General features: G+C 47.0%; 1 protein-coding gene across 1 annotated transcript; it reads right to left on the reverse strand.

Moving 5' to 3' along the window:
• Window positions 1-2,619: 2,619 nt before the first annotated feature.
• LOC135535329 (ubiquitin carboxyl-terminal hydrolase 37-like) lies at window positions 2,620-12,016 on the reverse strand. Its single transcript, XM_064961995.1, has 10 exons — window positions 11,817-12,016; window positions 11,200-11,361; window positions 10,722-10,853; window positions 9,982-10,114; window positions 9,740-9,876; window positions 9,498-9,597; window positions 9,288-9,367; window positions 8,837-9,087; window positions 8,334-8,412; window positions 2,620-2,710 (listed from the first exon to the last, which is right to left on the reverse strand). Exons 2-10 carry the CDS (start codon window positions 11,211-11,213, stop codon window positions 2,698-2,700), a joined length of 939 nt encoding a protein of 312 aa, XP_064818067.1. The 5' UTR covers window positions 11,214-11,361; window positions 11,817-12,016; the 3' UTR covers window positions 2,620-2,697.
• Window positions 12,017-13,247: the final 1,231 nt, after the last annotated feature.

Here is a 13,247-nt window from a genome sequence, read left to right on the forward strand (position 1 = left end):
GGCAAGAAGGATAGGACATCTACTTTGTGCATGACACAATACATTTTTCCAACAATTGTTTACAGACAGATTATTTCACTTATAACTCACTGTATCACAATTACAGTGGGTCAGAAGTTTACATACACTAAGTTGACTGTGCCTTTAAACAGCTTGATAAAATCCAGAAAATTATTCCATGGCTTTAGAGGCTTCTGATAGGCTAATTGACATCATTTGAGTCAATTGGAGGTGTATCTGTGGAAATATTTCAAGGCCTACCTTCAAACTCAGTGCCTCTTTGCTTGACTTCATGGGAAAATCAAAAGAAATCAGCCAAGATCTCAGAAAAACAATTGTAGACCTCCATAAGTCTGGTTCATCCTTGGGAGCAATTTCCAAATGCCTGAAGGTACCACGTTCATCTGTACAAACAATAGTACGCAAGTATAAACACCATGGGACCACGCAGCCGTCATACCGCTCAGGAAGGAAACGCGTTCTGTGAACGTACTTTGGTGTGAAAAGTGTAAATCAATCCCAGAACAACAGCAAAGGACCTTGTGAAGATGCTCGAGGAAACAGTTACAAAAGTATCTATACACACAGTAAACCGAGTCCTATATCGACATAACCTGAAAGGCCGCTCAGCAAGGAAGATGCCACTGCTCCAAAACCGCCATAAAAAAGCCAGACTACAGTTTGCAACGCACATGGGGACAAAGATCGTACTTTTGGAGAAATGTCCTCTGGTCTGATGAATCAAAAATAGAACTGTTTGGCCATAATGACCATCGTTATGTTTGGAGGAAAAAGGGGAGGCTTGCAAGGCAAAGAACACCATCCCAACCATAAAGCACGGGGGTGGCAGCATCATGTTGTGGGAGTGCTTTGATGCAGGAGGGACTGGTGCACTTCACAAAATAGATGGCGTCATGAGGAAAGGAAAATTATGTGGATATATTGAAGCAACATCTCAAGACATCAGTCAAGAAGTTCAAGCTTGGTTGCAAATGGGTCTTGATGACCCCAAGCATACTGCCAAAGTTGTGGCAAAATGGCTTAACGACAACAACGTCAAGGTATTGGAGTGGCCATCACAAAGCCCTGACCTTAATCCTATAGAACATTTGTGGGCAGAACAGAAAAGGTGTGTGCAAGCTAGGAGGCCAACAAAACTGACTCAGTTACACCAGACCTGTCAGCAGAAATGGGCCAAAATTCACCCAACTTGTTGTGGAAGGCTACCCGAAACGTTTGACCCAAGTTAAATCATTTAAAGGCAATGAAACCTAATACTAATTGAGTGTATGTAAACTTCTGACCCACTGAAAATGTGATGAAAGAAATAAAAGCTTAAATAAATAATTCTCTCTCCTATTATTCTGACATTTGACATTCTTAAAATAAAGTGATGATCCTAACTGACCTAAGACTGGGAATTTTTACTAGGATTAAATGTCAGGAATTGTGAAAAAGTGAGTTTAAATGTATTTGGCTAAGGTGTATGTAAACTTCCGACTTCAACTGTGCATTCAATGTGCCTACTTATGCTAAGATACGCTAGCCTAGTTTTAAATAACAATGAACACGTTCTTAAAGGTAAGATGGACTTTGGGATAATAATAATAATTCATAGTAAATAAAACAATAGTAATGTTGGATAACAATAAATCGTTAATGTACCTTGTGTAAAAACGCATATCTTCGTCAGAACCAGAAAATCCTCAGTCGGAGCCGGAGGTTTCAGTCTTCTTTCCCAAACACCAGGTCTCTTTTCATTGTGCCAGTTCCATGAGAAGACTGTCAGTCGGAACAAAACCTCTTTTTTAGGTATTGTCGCTCCCCAATTTTTCCCTCAACACAGTCACTCTCATTAGCACCTCATTCGCAGGACTGTAATTTAAACGAAACCATTGTGAACTATTTCAGTCAGAAATGCATCGACAACAGTGAGATAGCTATCAACCTAATGATAAAAACAATAGCAGAAATCGCTGCAGGAAGTCATCAACCCTGTATGAAGTAAATTAGAACATTGGAGGCGGTATAATACACAGAGCCTATTGATTGTCTCTTCTCTCTACAGTCACGTGCTGCATTCTGTTGTTATGTGAACGATTGGCTAAGCCTTGGATATATGCCCGAAACGCACATTACTTGTTCACTTACAGCCAGTAGTGATCATAACACTCAGCTTCAACACAGGGAGTGTTGAAGCTGGGCTTGGTGCTGCTCCTGTTGAGGCAGGGCTGGGGGTGTTAAAGCTGGGCCTGGTGCTGCCCCTGTTGAGGAAGGTCTAAGGATGTTGAGGCTGGGCCTGGGACTACCCCTGTTGAAGCTGGGCTGAGGGTATTTAGTCTAGGCCTAGTACAACCCCTGTTGAGGCTGGGCTGAGCCTTTTGAGGCTGAGCTTGGTGTGTGGAGGCTGGTCCAGGTGCTGCCCCTGTTGAGGCTGGTGCTGGTGGCCCTGTTAGGCCCTGTGTGCTGGGGCCTAATGCTCTCCTGCCCTGAAGGGTGAAAGGAACCACTTACTGTACATACAGTACACATATATAGCAACACAAGAATATAGATGGCGAGAGTAAGCAGTACCTGAACAAATAGAAGAGCAGGTAAGCACTGCGGGCTCTGGTCCTCAGCACAGTGGCTTCATTGGACATTGACACTTGGCTGTCATTACAGCAGAACCAGTTTCCACTGGCATTCAATATGTCACTAATGTAGTGCCCTGTGGAACAAAGAAGACAGGCTCGAGGTCAAGGGTCAGGCTCTTGTGGGTAATGGAGTGAGTTATAACAGTTAAACAGTTCATTTGGAAGGTATTTTATCTGTTACAAGTGTCAAGTTTGGAAATCAGAGATAAACACATACACGTGGCATGCCTCTATTCCTTTGAATTAAATTGCGCAAACTCTAAACATATAGCAGTGCTTGTTGGGATGGCACTTCGCTCTGAAGCCTGCAGCCTTGCTCGCTTGGTCTAAGAGGCTATCGGAGGGTCTAATTATCCCCTACACCAGGGTTCCCCAACTGGCGGACCGTGGGATGAATTTGGCCCACGGGTGATTTTATTTGGCCCACCCCATGTTTTCTGAGCAAAAAATTGTAATTGTTAAAAAACTGTAAAAACACCAGCAAATCAGTTCCAAGTGATTTTCATTTTGGAAATCTGATCCAAAGTCTTCCTACGCACAATAAAGAGATATACGTGATTGTACACAAATGTAAGCAAGGTTTGAAATTAGTCAAATATGATATCTGTTTGGGCTTCTTACGGTCAATTTGCAGTCTACAAATTATTATTATCCCCGGCCTTCAACCCTCGATCATTTTCACTCCCTCAGCTTTGGGATACTTGTTTAAAGGCAGAGGCGCACGTGAATGCGCAAATTGAAAGTCGAGGAGAAGACCTAATCAGAGGGGGAAGAGAGAACAGGTGGGGAAGAGTGAAAGAGCTAGTTAGGGCAGATGTAGAACAGCTGAGGAATGAGAGACAGAGAAGGTAACCTAAAAAGACCAGCAGAGAGAGAATGAAGAGAAAGGACAGGAACAGACATAACAAGACATGACAGTACCCCCCACTCACCGAGCGCCTCCTGGCGCACTCGAGGAGGAAACCTGGCGGCAACGGAGGAAATCATCGATCAGCGAACGGTCCAGCACGTCCCGAGAGGGAACCCAACTCCTCTCCTCAGGACCGTACCCCTCCCAATCAACTAGGTACTGATGACCACGGCCCCGAGGGCGCATGTCCAAAATCTTACGAACCCTGTAGATGGGTGCGCCCTCGACAAGGATGGGGGGGAGGGACGAGCGGGGGCGCGAAGAACGGGCTTAACACAGGAGACATGGAAGACCGGGTGAACGCGACGAAGATAGCGCGGGAGAAGAAGTCGCACTGCGACAGGATTAATGACCTGGGAAATACGGAACGGACCAATGAACCGCGGGGCCAACTTGCGAGAAGCTGTCTTAAGGGAAGGTTCTGAGTGGAGAGCCATACTCTCTGACCGCAACAATATCTAGGACTCTTGGTCCTACGCTTATTAGCGGCCCTCACAGTCTGCGCCCTATTACGGCAAAGTGCCGACCTGACCCCCTTCCAGGTGCGCTCGCAACGCTGGACAAAAGCCTGAGCGGAGGGGACGCAGGACTCGGCGAGCTGAGATGAGAACAGCGGAGGCTGGTACCCGAGGCTACACTGAAAAGGGGATAGACCGGTAGCAGACGAGGGAAGCGAGTTGTGGGCGTACTCTGCCCAGGGAGCTGTTCTGACCAAGACGCAGGGTTACGAAAAGAAAGACTGCGTAAAATGCGACCAACAGTCTGATTGGCCCGTTCGGCTTGACCGTTAGACTGGGGATGAAAGCCGGACGAGAGACTGACGGAAGCCCCAATCAAACGGCAAAACTCCCTCCAAAATTGAGACGTGAACTGCGGACCTCTGTCGGAAACGACGTCAGACGGAAGGCCATGAATTCGGAAAACATTCTCGATAATGATCTGAGCCGTCTCCTTAGCAGAAGGGAGCTTATCGAGAGGAATGAAATGAGCCGCCTTAGAGAATCTATCGACAACCGTAAGAATAACTGTCCTCCCCGCTGATGAAGGCAGTCCGGTGACAAAATCTAAAGCGATGTGAGACCACGGTCGAGAGGGGAATGGGAAGCGGTCTGAGACGGGCGGCAGGAGGAGAGTTCCCAGATTTAGTCTGCGCGCAGACCGAACAAGCGGCGACAAATCGACGCGTCACGTTCCCGAGTGGGCCACCAGAAACGCTGGCGAATGGAAGCGAGCGTACCCCGAACGCCGGGGTGGCCGGCTAACTTGGCAGAGTGGGCCCACTGAAGAACGGCCGGACGAGTAGGAACGGGAACGAACAGAAGGTTCCTAGGACAAGCTCGCGGCGACGGAGTGTGAGCAAAGTGCTTGCTTTACCTGCCTCTCAATTCCCCAGACAGTCAACCCGACAACACGCCCCTCAGGGAGAATCCCATCGGGGTCGGTGGAGACCTCAGAAGAACTGAAGAGACAGATAAAGCATCAGGTTTGGTGTTTTTGAGCCCGGACGATAAGAAATAACAAACTCGAAACGAGCGAAAAACAGAGCCCAACGAGCCTGACGCGCATTAAGTCGTTTGGCTGAACGGATGTACTCAAGGTTCCTATGGTCAGTCCAAACGACAAAAGGAACGGGTCGCCCCCTCCAACCACTGTCGCCATTCGCCTAGGGCTAAGCGGATGGCGAGCAGTTCGCGATTACCAACATCATAGTTACGTTCTGACGGCGATAAGCGATGAGAGAAAAACGCGCAAGGATGGACCTTGCCGTCAGAGAGAGAGCGCTGAGAAAGAATGGCTCCACGCCCACCTCTGACGCGTCAACCTCAACAACAAACTGTCTAGAGATGTCAGGTGTAACAAGAATAGGTGCGGATGTAAAACGATTCTTAAGAAGATCAAAAGCTCCCTGGGCGGAAACGGACCACTTAAAGCACGTCTTAACAGAAGTAAGGGCTGTGAGAGGAGCTGCCACCTGACCGAAATTACGGATGAAACGACGGTAGAAATTAGCGAAGCCCAGAAAGCGCTGCAACTCGACGCGTGACTTAGGAACGGGCCAATCAATGACAGCCTGGACCTTAGCGGGATCCATCTTAATGCCCTCAGCGGAAATAACGGAACCGAGAAAAGGGACAGAGGCGGCATGAAAAGTGCACTTCTCAGCCTTCACATAAAGACAGTTCTCCAAAAGGCGCTGGAGGACGCGTCGCACGTGCTGAACATGAATCGAGAGAGACGGTGAAAAAATCAGGATATCGTCCATGTAAACGAAAACAAAAATGTTCAGCATGTCTCTCAGGACGTCGTTAACTAGTGCCTGAAAGACAGCTGGAGCGTTAACGAGGCCGAAAGGAAGAACCCGGTATTCAAAGTGCCCTAACGGAGTGTTAAACGCCGTCTTCCACTCGTCCCCCTCCCTGATGCGCACGAGATGGTAGGCGTTACGAAGGTCCAATTTGGTGAAAAACCTGGCTCCCTGCAGGATCTCGAAGGCTGAAGACATAAGAGGAAGCGGATAACGATTCTTAACAGTTATGTCATTCAGCCCTCGATAATCCACGCATGGCGCAGGGACCCGTCCTTCTTCTGAACAAAAAAAAACCCAGCTCCGGCGGGGGAGGAGGAGGAGACTATGGTACCGGCGTCGAGCGAAACCGACAAATAATCCTCGAGAGCCTTACGTTCGGGAGCCGACAGAGAGTATAATCTACCCCGGGGGAGTAGTTCCCGGAAGGAGATCAATACTACAGTCATACGACCGGTGTGGAGGGAGAGAAGTGGCCTTGGAACGACTGAACACCGTGCGCAGATCGTGATACTCCTCCGGCACCCCTGTCAAATCGCCAGGCTCCTCCTGTGAAGAAGAGACAGAGGAAACAGGAGGGATAGCAGACATTAAACAGGTTACATGACAAGAAACATTCCAGGATAGGATAGTATTACTAGACCAATTAATAGAAGGGTTATGGCGCACTAGCCAGGGATGACCCAAAACAACAGGTGTAAAAGGTGAACGAAAAATTAAAAAAGAAATGGTTTCGCTATGATTACCAGAGACAGTGAGGGTTAAAGGCAGCGTCTCACGCTGAATCTTGGGGAGAGAACTACCATCTAAAGCGAACAAGGCCCTGGGCTCCCTAACTGTCTGAGAGGAATGTCATGTTCCCGAGCCCAGGTCTCGTCCATAAAACAGCCCTCCGCCCCAGAGTCTATCAAGGCACTGCAGGAAGCAGATGAACCGGGCCAGCGGAGATGGACCGGAAAGGTAGTGCGTGATCCAGAAGGAGAGGCCTGAGTAGTTGCGCTCACCAGTAGCCCTCCTCTTACTGATGAGCTCTGGCCTTTTACTGGACATGAGGTGACAAAATGACCAGCGGAGCCGCAGTAGAGACAGAGGCGATTGGTGATTCTCCGTTCCCTCTCCTTGGCCGAGATGCGAATACCCCCAGCTGCATAGGCTCAGCATCCGAGCCGGCGGAGGAGGGTGGCAGTGATGCGGCAGGTGGCAGTGATGTGGAGAGGGGAGCAACGGAGAACGTGAGCTCCTTTCCACGAGCTCGGCGACGAAGATCAAACCGTCGCTCTATGCGAATAGCGAGAGCTATTAAGGAGTCCAGACTGGAAGGAACCTCCCGGGAGAGGATCTCATCCTTAACCTCGACGTGGAGACCCTCCAGAAAACGAGCGAGCAAAGCCGGCTCGTTCCAGTCACTAGAGGCAGCGAGAGTGCGAAACTCAATAGAATAATCCGTTATGGATCTATTCCCCTGACATAGGGAAGACAGGGCCCTGGAAGCCTCCTCGCCAAAAACAGAACGGTCAAAAACCCGTATCATCTCCTCCTTAAAGTCCTGATACTGGTTAATACACTCAGCCCTCGCCTCCCAGACTGCCGTGCCCCACTCACGCGCCCGTCCGGTAAGGAGAGAAATGACGTAGGCGATGCGGGCTGCGCTCCTGGAGTAAGTGTTGGGCTGGAGAGAGAACACCACATCACACTGAGTGAGGAATGAGCGGCACTCAGTGGGCTCCCCAGAGTAACACGGCGGGTTGTTGATCCTGGGCTCCGGCGACTCGGAAACCCTGGAAGTGGGCGGTGGATCGAGGTGGAGTTGGTGAACCCGTCTTGTGAGGTCGGAGACTTGGACGGCCAGGGTCTCAACGGCATGTTGAGCAGCAGACAATTCCTCCTCGTGTCTGCCTAGCATCGCTCCCTGGATCTCGACGGCGGAGTGAAAAGGGTCCGGAGCCGCTGGGTCCATTCTTGGTCTGATTCTTCTGTTATGAACTTGAGTGAAGACCCAAAAGCGGTTTTAACAGAAAACAGAGTTCTTTAATGAAAATACAGGAATGGCATAAATCCTCTTCCAACGTTGTCAGCGGAACAAAAGAACGTTAGTATAGTGCAGGATGCTCCTGCCAGGCAGACTCCGACAGGACAGGACAAGGTGGAAGCAAACGAGACGACAGCTTGCTTCTGGCATCAAAAAACACAAATAAGAATCAGACACTGAAAGTAGCAGGAACAGAGAAAGAAATAGAGACCTAATCAGAGGGGGAAGAGAGAACAGGTGGGGAAGAGTGAAAGAGCTAGTTAGGGCAGATGTAGAACAGCTGAGGAATGAGAGACAGAGAAGGTAACCTAAAAAGACCAGCAGAGAGAGAGAATGAAGAGAAAGGACAGGAACAGACATAACAAGACATGACAAGAAGGGAGTGATTTGGGATTCAGCCTATGCCATATGTACTGTGCATCTGCATGTGTGTGTTTTAAGGTATTTATTTACCGGAGTTTGCGGAGCCTCCCAAATGAGAGACTACGCCAGTCAGCTGGTAGTAGCCAATCACTGACTTCACTGGCTGCTTCTTCAGTAAGAAAACACATGTGATCATTGGATTCTCATTTACCCTACAGTACATCACACTGTCTACAGTTCACAACACTACTCGTCTACTGCAGGAGGTCTACTAGATCATGTACTCCTCATAACTATCTCAGTGTTCTGTCATAACTTATATTTCACTGGTTTCACTCTCTATCTCTCCTCACCACTGAGGCTGTCCACAGCACTTTCCCTGGTTCCTGGTCATTTGAATCTGAGGGGTCAAATATACATATAAAGAGCTGTAAAAACGTGGTCTCTTGTCTGAATTGCTCTGGTCTAAAACAGCTTCCGTACATCACTAACAATGTCTGAGAAACATTTTAATTTGCAGCTTCTTGCTTCTCTGTCTGCAGCACCGTTTTGGGAGTGGGTGGATTGTGTGGTGTTGTGATGCCATGACCTACCTGAACAGCAGAGGGCGCTATCTTTGGCCTCTCCAGGTGGGTTGGAGACTTGGCTGGCGAGGGTCTGGGGGATGGACACCTGGATATTGGGGATCTGGTTGGTGAGGGCCTGTGGGCTGGCACTGTGCAGGGGTGGCACCGTGTCCCCGCAGAAGGTGGAGAGCCTCAGCTCCGAAGGAAACAAAAGAGGAGCCTCCTGCTTCTCCAACCCCCCAGGTCCTCCAAACCTCTTCAGATGCAGAACCAGCACACTGCCCAGAGACAGAGAGGAACAGACAGACAATGAAACCAGTCAACAAATAACAGATGAGTGAAATTTGTTCTGTGGTGCTCATCCCTAAGTCCTACAACCTGCTCAGGAAGTAATTACTCCTAAATGCTCAGGACACAATGACCACTCATTTCATTAAATACTGCCAGTTCTATGAGAGGTTATAACGGGGCAACTCACAGAGGCAGTGTGTGGAACTGCTCCACCTTTGAGGCGTGGAGGCCCTTGCAGCCCGCACATGTGAATTCAACCTTTTCTCCCTGGGTTAGAAACACAAGCATTACAAAATGAGTGATACCACTACAATAATAAGATACCGTATTCTGAGACAGTGGGCAGCTTGCCCTGGGTGTTAGTCTCTACACCCAGGGCTAAACCCTACGTGCTGACTTTGAAAGTGAGTGCTAGGCTGCTTAGCAAGGTGCGCTCAGAGGTGAAGTCCAATGAGAGGTGATTGTAGTCCTCTCTGGTGGACGACTCGCGCCCACAGCTTCAGAAGCAGGACAAAGAGAAGAAAAATGCATCAGGTTTCTGTTTCAGGTCTCTACAATGTTATGCCATGTGTTTTGTAATATCTTTTGAAGAAAGATCATGTTACCAGTAGATATATTACAACCAATGGGAGCTCTTACCTGGTACATGTGCGCACTGAGACAAGCTGGAACTCCAGCTGGGAAACAGGGCAGGTATAGTTCACCCCGAGCGTCTTCAGTATCATGCCCTCCTCCTTCAGCTGGCACAGCATATTCACAAGTAACTCGTGTGCGTCCTATGATGAGAAAGAAAAATACCAAGATAAAATTGAATTATTGAGAGAAAATGAACCCTTGCAAAAAGAGTGCATGTTCAGAAGAGAGTAGAGTGCCTCAGTTACCTGTTGCGTGTCCCCCAGATACTTCAAATCATATCCCGACAAGGAGTACTTGACCTTCCACATGAGGTCTGCTTTTGAGGCCTGGTTTGCGCCACTGTCAGGTAGACCCGAACGGTGCACATCAGACAGACACCTGTAGGGGAGACGGAGAGTAAATTAGCAGCTGACTGGATGGTGTCAACCTACTGGCTTACGGCTGAAGAGGCAGATGAGTATATCCAAATATTTTTTATCTTGCGGCAACCCATCATCAGAAATGATTCATTCGATTCAATATAATTTCACCTTTGAGGACTGACAATGAAGCAAAACAACAAAAATGTGTTGTTTATTCTCCTAAGATATTTGGTTTGGATACTGCTCTCATTTCCAGAGCATTTTAAAAGCTACCAAATGTCCCATACTAATGTGGAATGTTCAGTCAATGACCTGTATGGGTAATATAGTCATTCTACCGTTTCCAAATTGGCCTACAAATACCTACATCATAATCATTGTGTCATTGTTGTTCCTCTGGGTTATGAAGATTCCCGAAAACCAAACAAAAATGGAAATAAATAAATAAATGCAGAGGAATATGAAGTGGTTAAGGTTAGGGAAAGGGTTAGCAAAAATGCTTTCCTAACCTGCTACGAAAATCACTTTCTTTGGCTGTGGCATGAAGAGTGTGTCCCTCCTTGAATTTATGAACACAAATAATGGGTGGGTGTGGGTGTGTCTGCTTTTGAGCCTTCCCTTACCTGAGCAGGTTGGAGAAGGGGGAGGAGCTCCAGAGTTGTTCCTGGCGTAGGATTTCCTTTGAGAAGGAAGGCAGGACCAGGAGGCACTGCAGGGTGGCGTTTAGGAAGCAAGTGTTGCCAATGTTAGGCAACCTGTGAAGAAGAACCAGCCATCAGAACACACATATAGATACAATATCCTAGAAACATTGAGTGGCCTATGTCATAAACCTTCATAACTCTAGAAAGTGCTGACAATGGCAGCCATCTTGGTCAGGGATAAGTTCTATGTCACTCTATGAGTACACAAAGAAGTGGATGTCCTTTAGACCAAGATGACCATAATTCATGGTTTTATAAATATCTAATAAAACTGACATGCTTGATAGTAAGCCCCGTCCCCATAGTATATCAGACATTGATCTCTAAACAATAAAGAGCTTATTTTCAATGCATCTGCATTGTGTTGTGGTTGCATTTGCGGTGTGTTTTGGTTTACCCAAGAAGTTCCATGTTGACCAGGGCCCCCCGTTCTCCTCTGGCCCCCTGGGTCTCCTCTGATCTTCTGGTGGCTGAGCTGGCCCTGGGAAGAGTCTGGCTTCTGGCACCTGAGCCTGACCTCTGGGGCCTTGGGCTAGAGTGGTCCTGAAGAGACAGAGGTCTGAAGGAAGGAGAGAAACATGTGTAAAGCTTCATATTCAGATATAGTATCCCTCTACACAGTATCTCTTAAATACTATACTGTACTATAAACACAGTCTGAGTAGTTATGCATGTATTGATGTCCATAAAAATGCAGTGTACTAAGTAGACCAGGGCAATAGGTTAGTACTCTATTTATCCACAAGATGTGATTAGAAGAGCCTAAAACTGCAGTTTGAGGAAAATAACTTTCTGGGACTGTGTTATCAAGCGTCTCAGAGTAGGAGTTTGATCTAGGATCAGTATTTCCTTTTAGATCATAATAAATCAGATTATTATGGACAGAGAGGACCTGATCCTAGATTAGCTCTCATACTCTTGATTAACACTGGCCCTGGTCTTGTAGCTCTAAAGCCAACTCTTCAAGGGGACTCCAGGAAGGCACTGTGCTTATTTTATTTTTGTTTGAATTACCTGACTGTTGCGCCCTCTTGGCTGGTGTCTCCATCACCGTCCAGAGGGTTGGTAGGAGAGGGAGAACTAGGGCGGGACAGCACTGGATAGGATTTCACTGGGGAAGGGTGTTTGGCAGGTGACCTGGGGAGAGAGGGCTGTTTAGCAGGAGAGCAAGGCTGAGAGGAACAGTTAACAGGAGAGGGAGGTGGATAGAGGGAGGAGAGTTGGTCAGAGGGTGAGGGTCAGAGGTGGCGGAGGCATTCTGTTCAGAACGGTCACTTGGAATTGGAGAGGGAGATGAAGTGCTACTCTCCTTCTTATTTCTTGTCTTCTGCTCCACATCAATTGAATTGGCTTTCTGCCGTTTTTTCTGTTGACAAGAATATGTGTTAGTGCGAAATAATTTCCCCGATCCCCAGCCAATGTAGAAAAAAAAATGTATGTGGGGGGGGTCATATTAATAGGAACAGGTAGGCCTAAATTAGAGGAACTTAGCTATCTCTCCTCAACCTCAAATAACACAGTATAGACAAGTAACATAGAGTGATATTTGCAAAAGCTGAACTTCATATACATTTCATGTACACTTTTTATGTATTCGTCCATCAGAATCTACTTTTACTTAATTCTTCCCACAAGGTCTAAGAGAAAAATACTACTCCAGAATTGAAGTAGTTGTTAATTGATTAAATGACCTGATTTCATACCTTTTTGCACCAGCAGAAACAAGCCATGTCGACAACCAATTAAGACTGATACATATCCACATTACATAATATTTCAAATGGGCTTTAAGACCGTTGTGATGTCATCGGTCATGTATGACACCACAGTCTGGCAACCCAATCTAGAATTGTTTAAAATATAGAGTTCAATTATCAAATATGTTTTATTGAAAGTAAAGTTCTGCAGTATACATACAATATTGTAGATATGGGGCGGCAGGGTAGCCTAGTGGTTGGAGCGTTGGATTAGTAACTGGAAAGTTGCAAGTTCAAATCCCCGAGCTGACAAGGTACAAATCTGTCGTTTTGCCCCTGAACAGGCAGTTAACCCACTGTTCCTAGGCCGTCATTGAAAATAAGAATTTGTTCTGAACTGACTTGCCTAGTAAAATTAATATGCTCCATTGTTTTCTTATTCCTTTTTTTACATACATTTTGTATATAGTTTATTTGAACATGCCACCACAATAAATGCATTTTAAGTGCCTTCATCTTCCTTGTTTTTTGGATAGCTTCCATGTTGTTTGTGAGTTGGTCATCGGTTTATTGAAATGCTAAATGCTTTTCCTCATATTCCCCAGCAGATGGACAAAGGGTTGGTCAAAAGAATGTGAACAGGTTTAGCCTAAACCTCAAATAACAATCCAGATTGGTTAGGGACAGTTTTCTGTATTCAATCTTGCCCTGAGGGCAGCTCTGCCTCTAAGGGCAGAATGAATGTGAT

This window comes from Oncorhynchus masou, unplaced genomic scaffold (assembly GCF_036934945.1).
Source record: "Oncorhynchus masou masou isolate Uvic2021 unplaced genomic scaffold, UVic_Omas_1.1 unplaced_scaffold_4803, whole genome shotgun sequence".
Classification (NCBI taxonomy): Eukaryota; Metazoa; Chordata; class Actinopteri; order Salmoniformes; family Salmonidae; genus Oncorhynchus; species Oncorhynchus masou.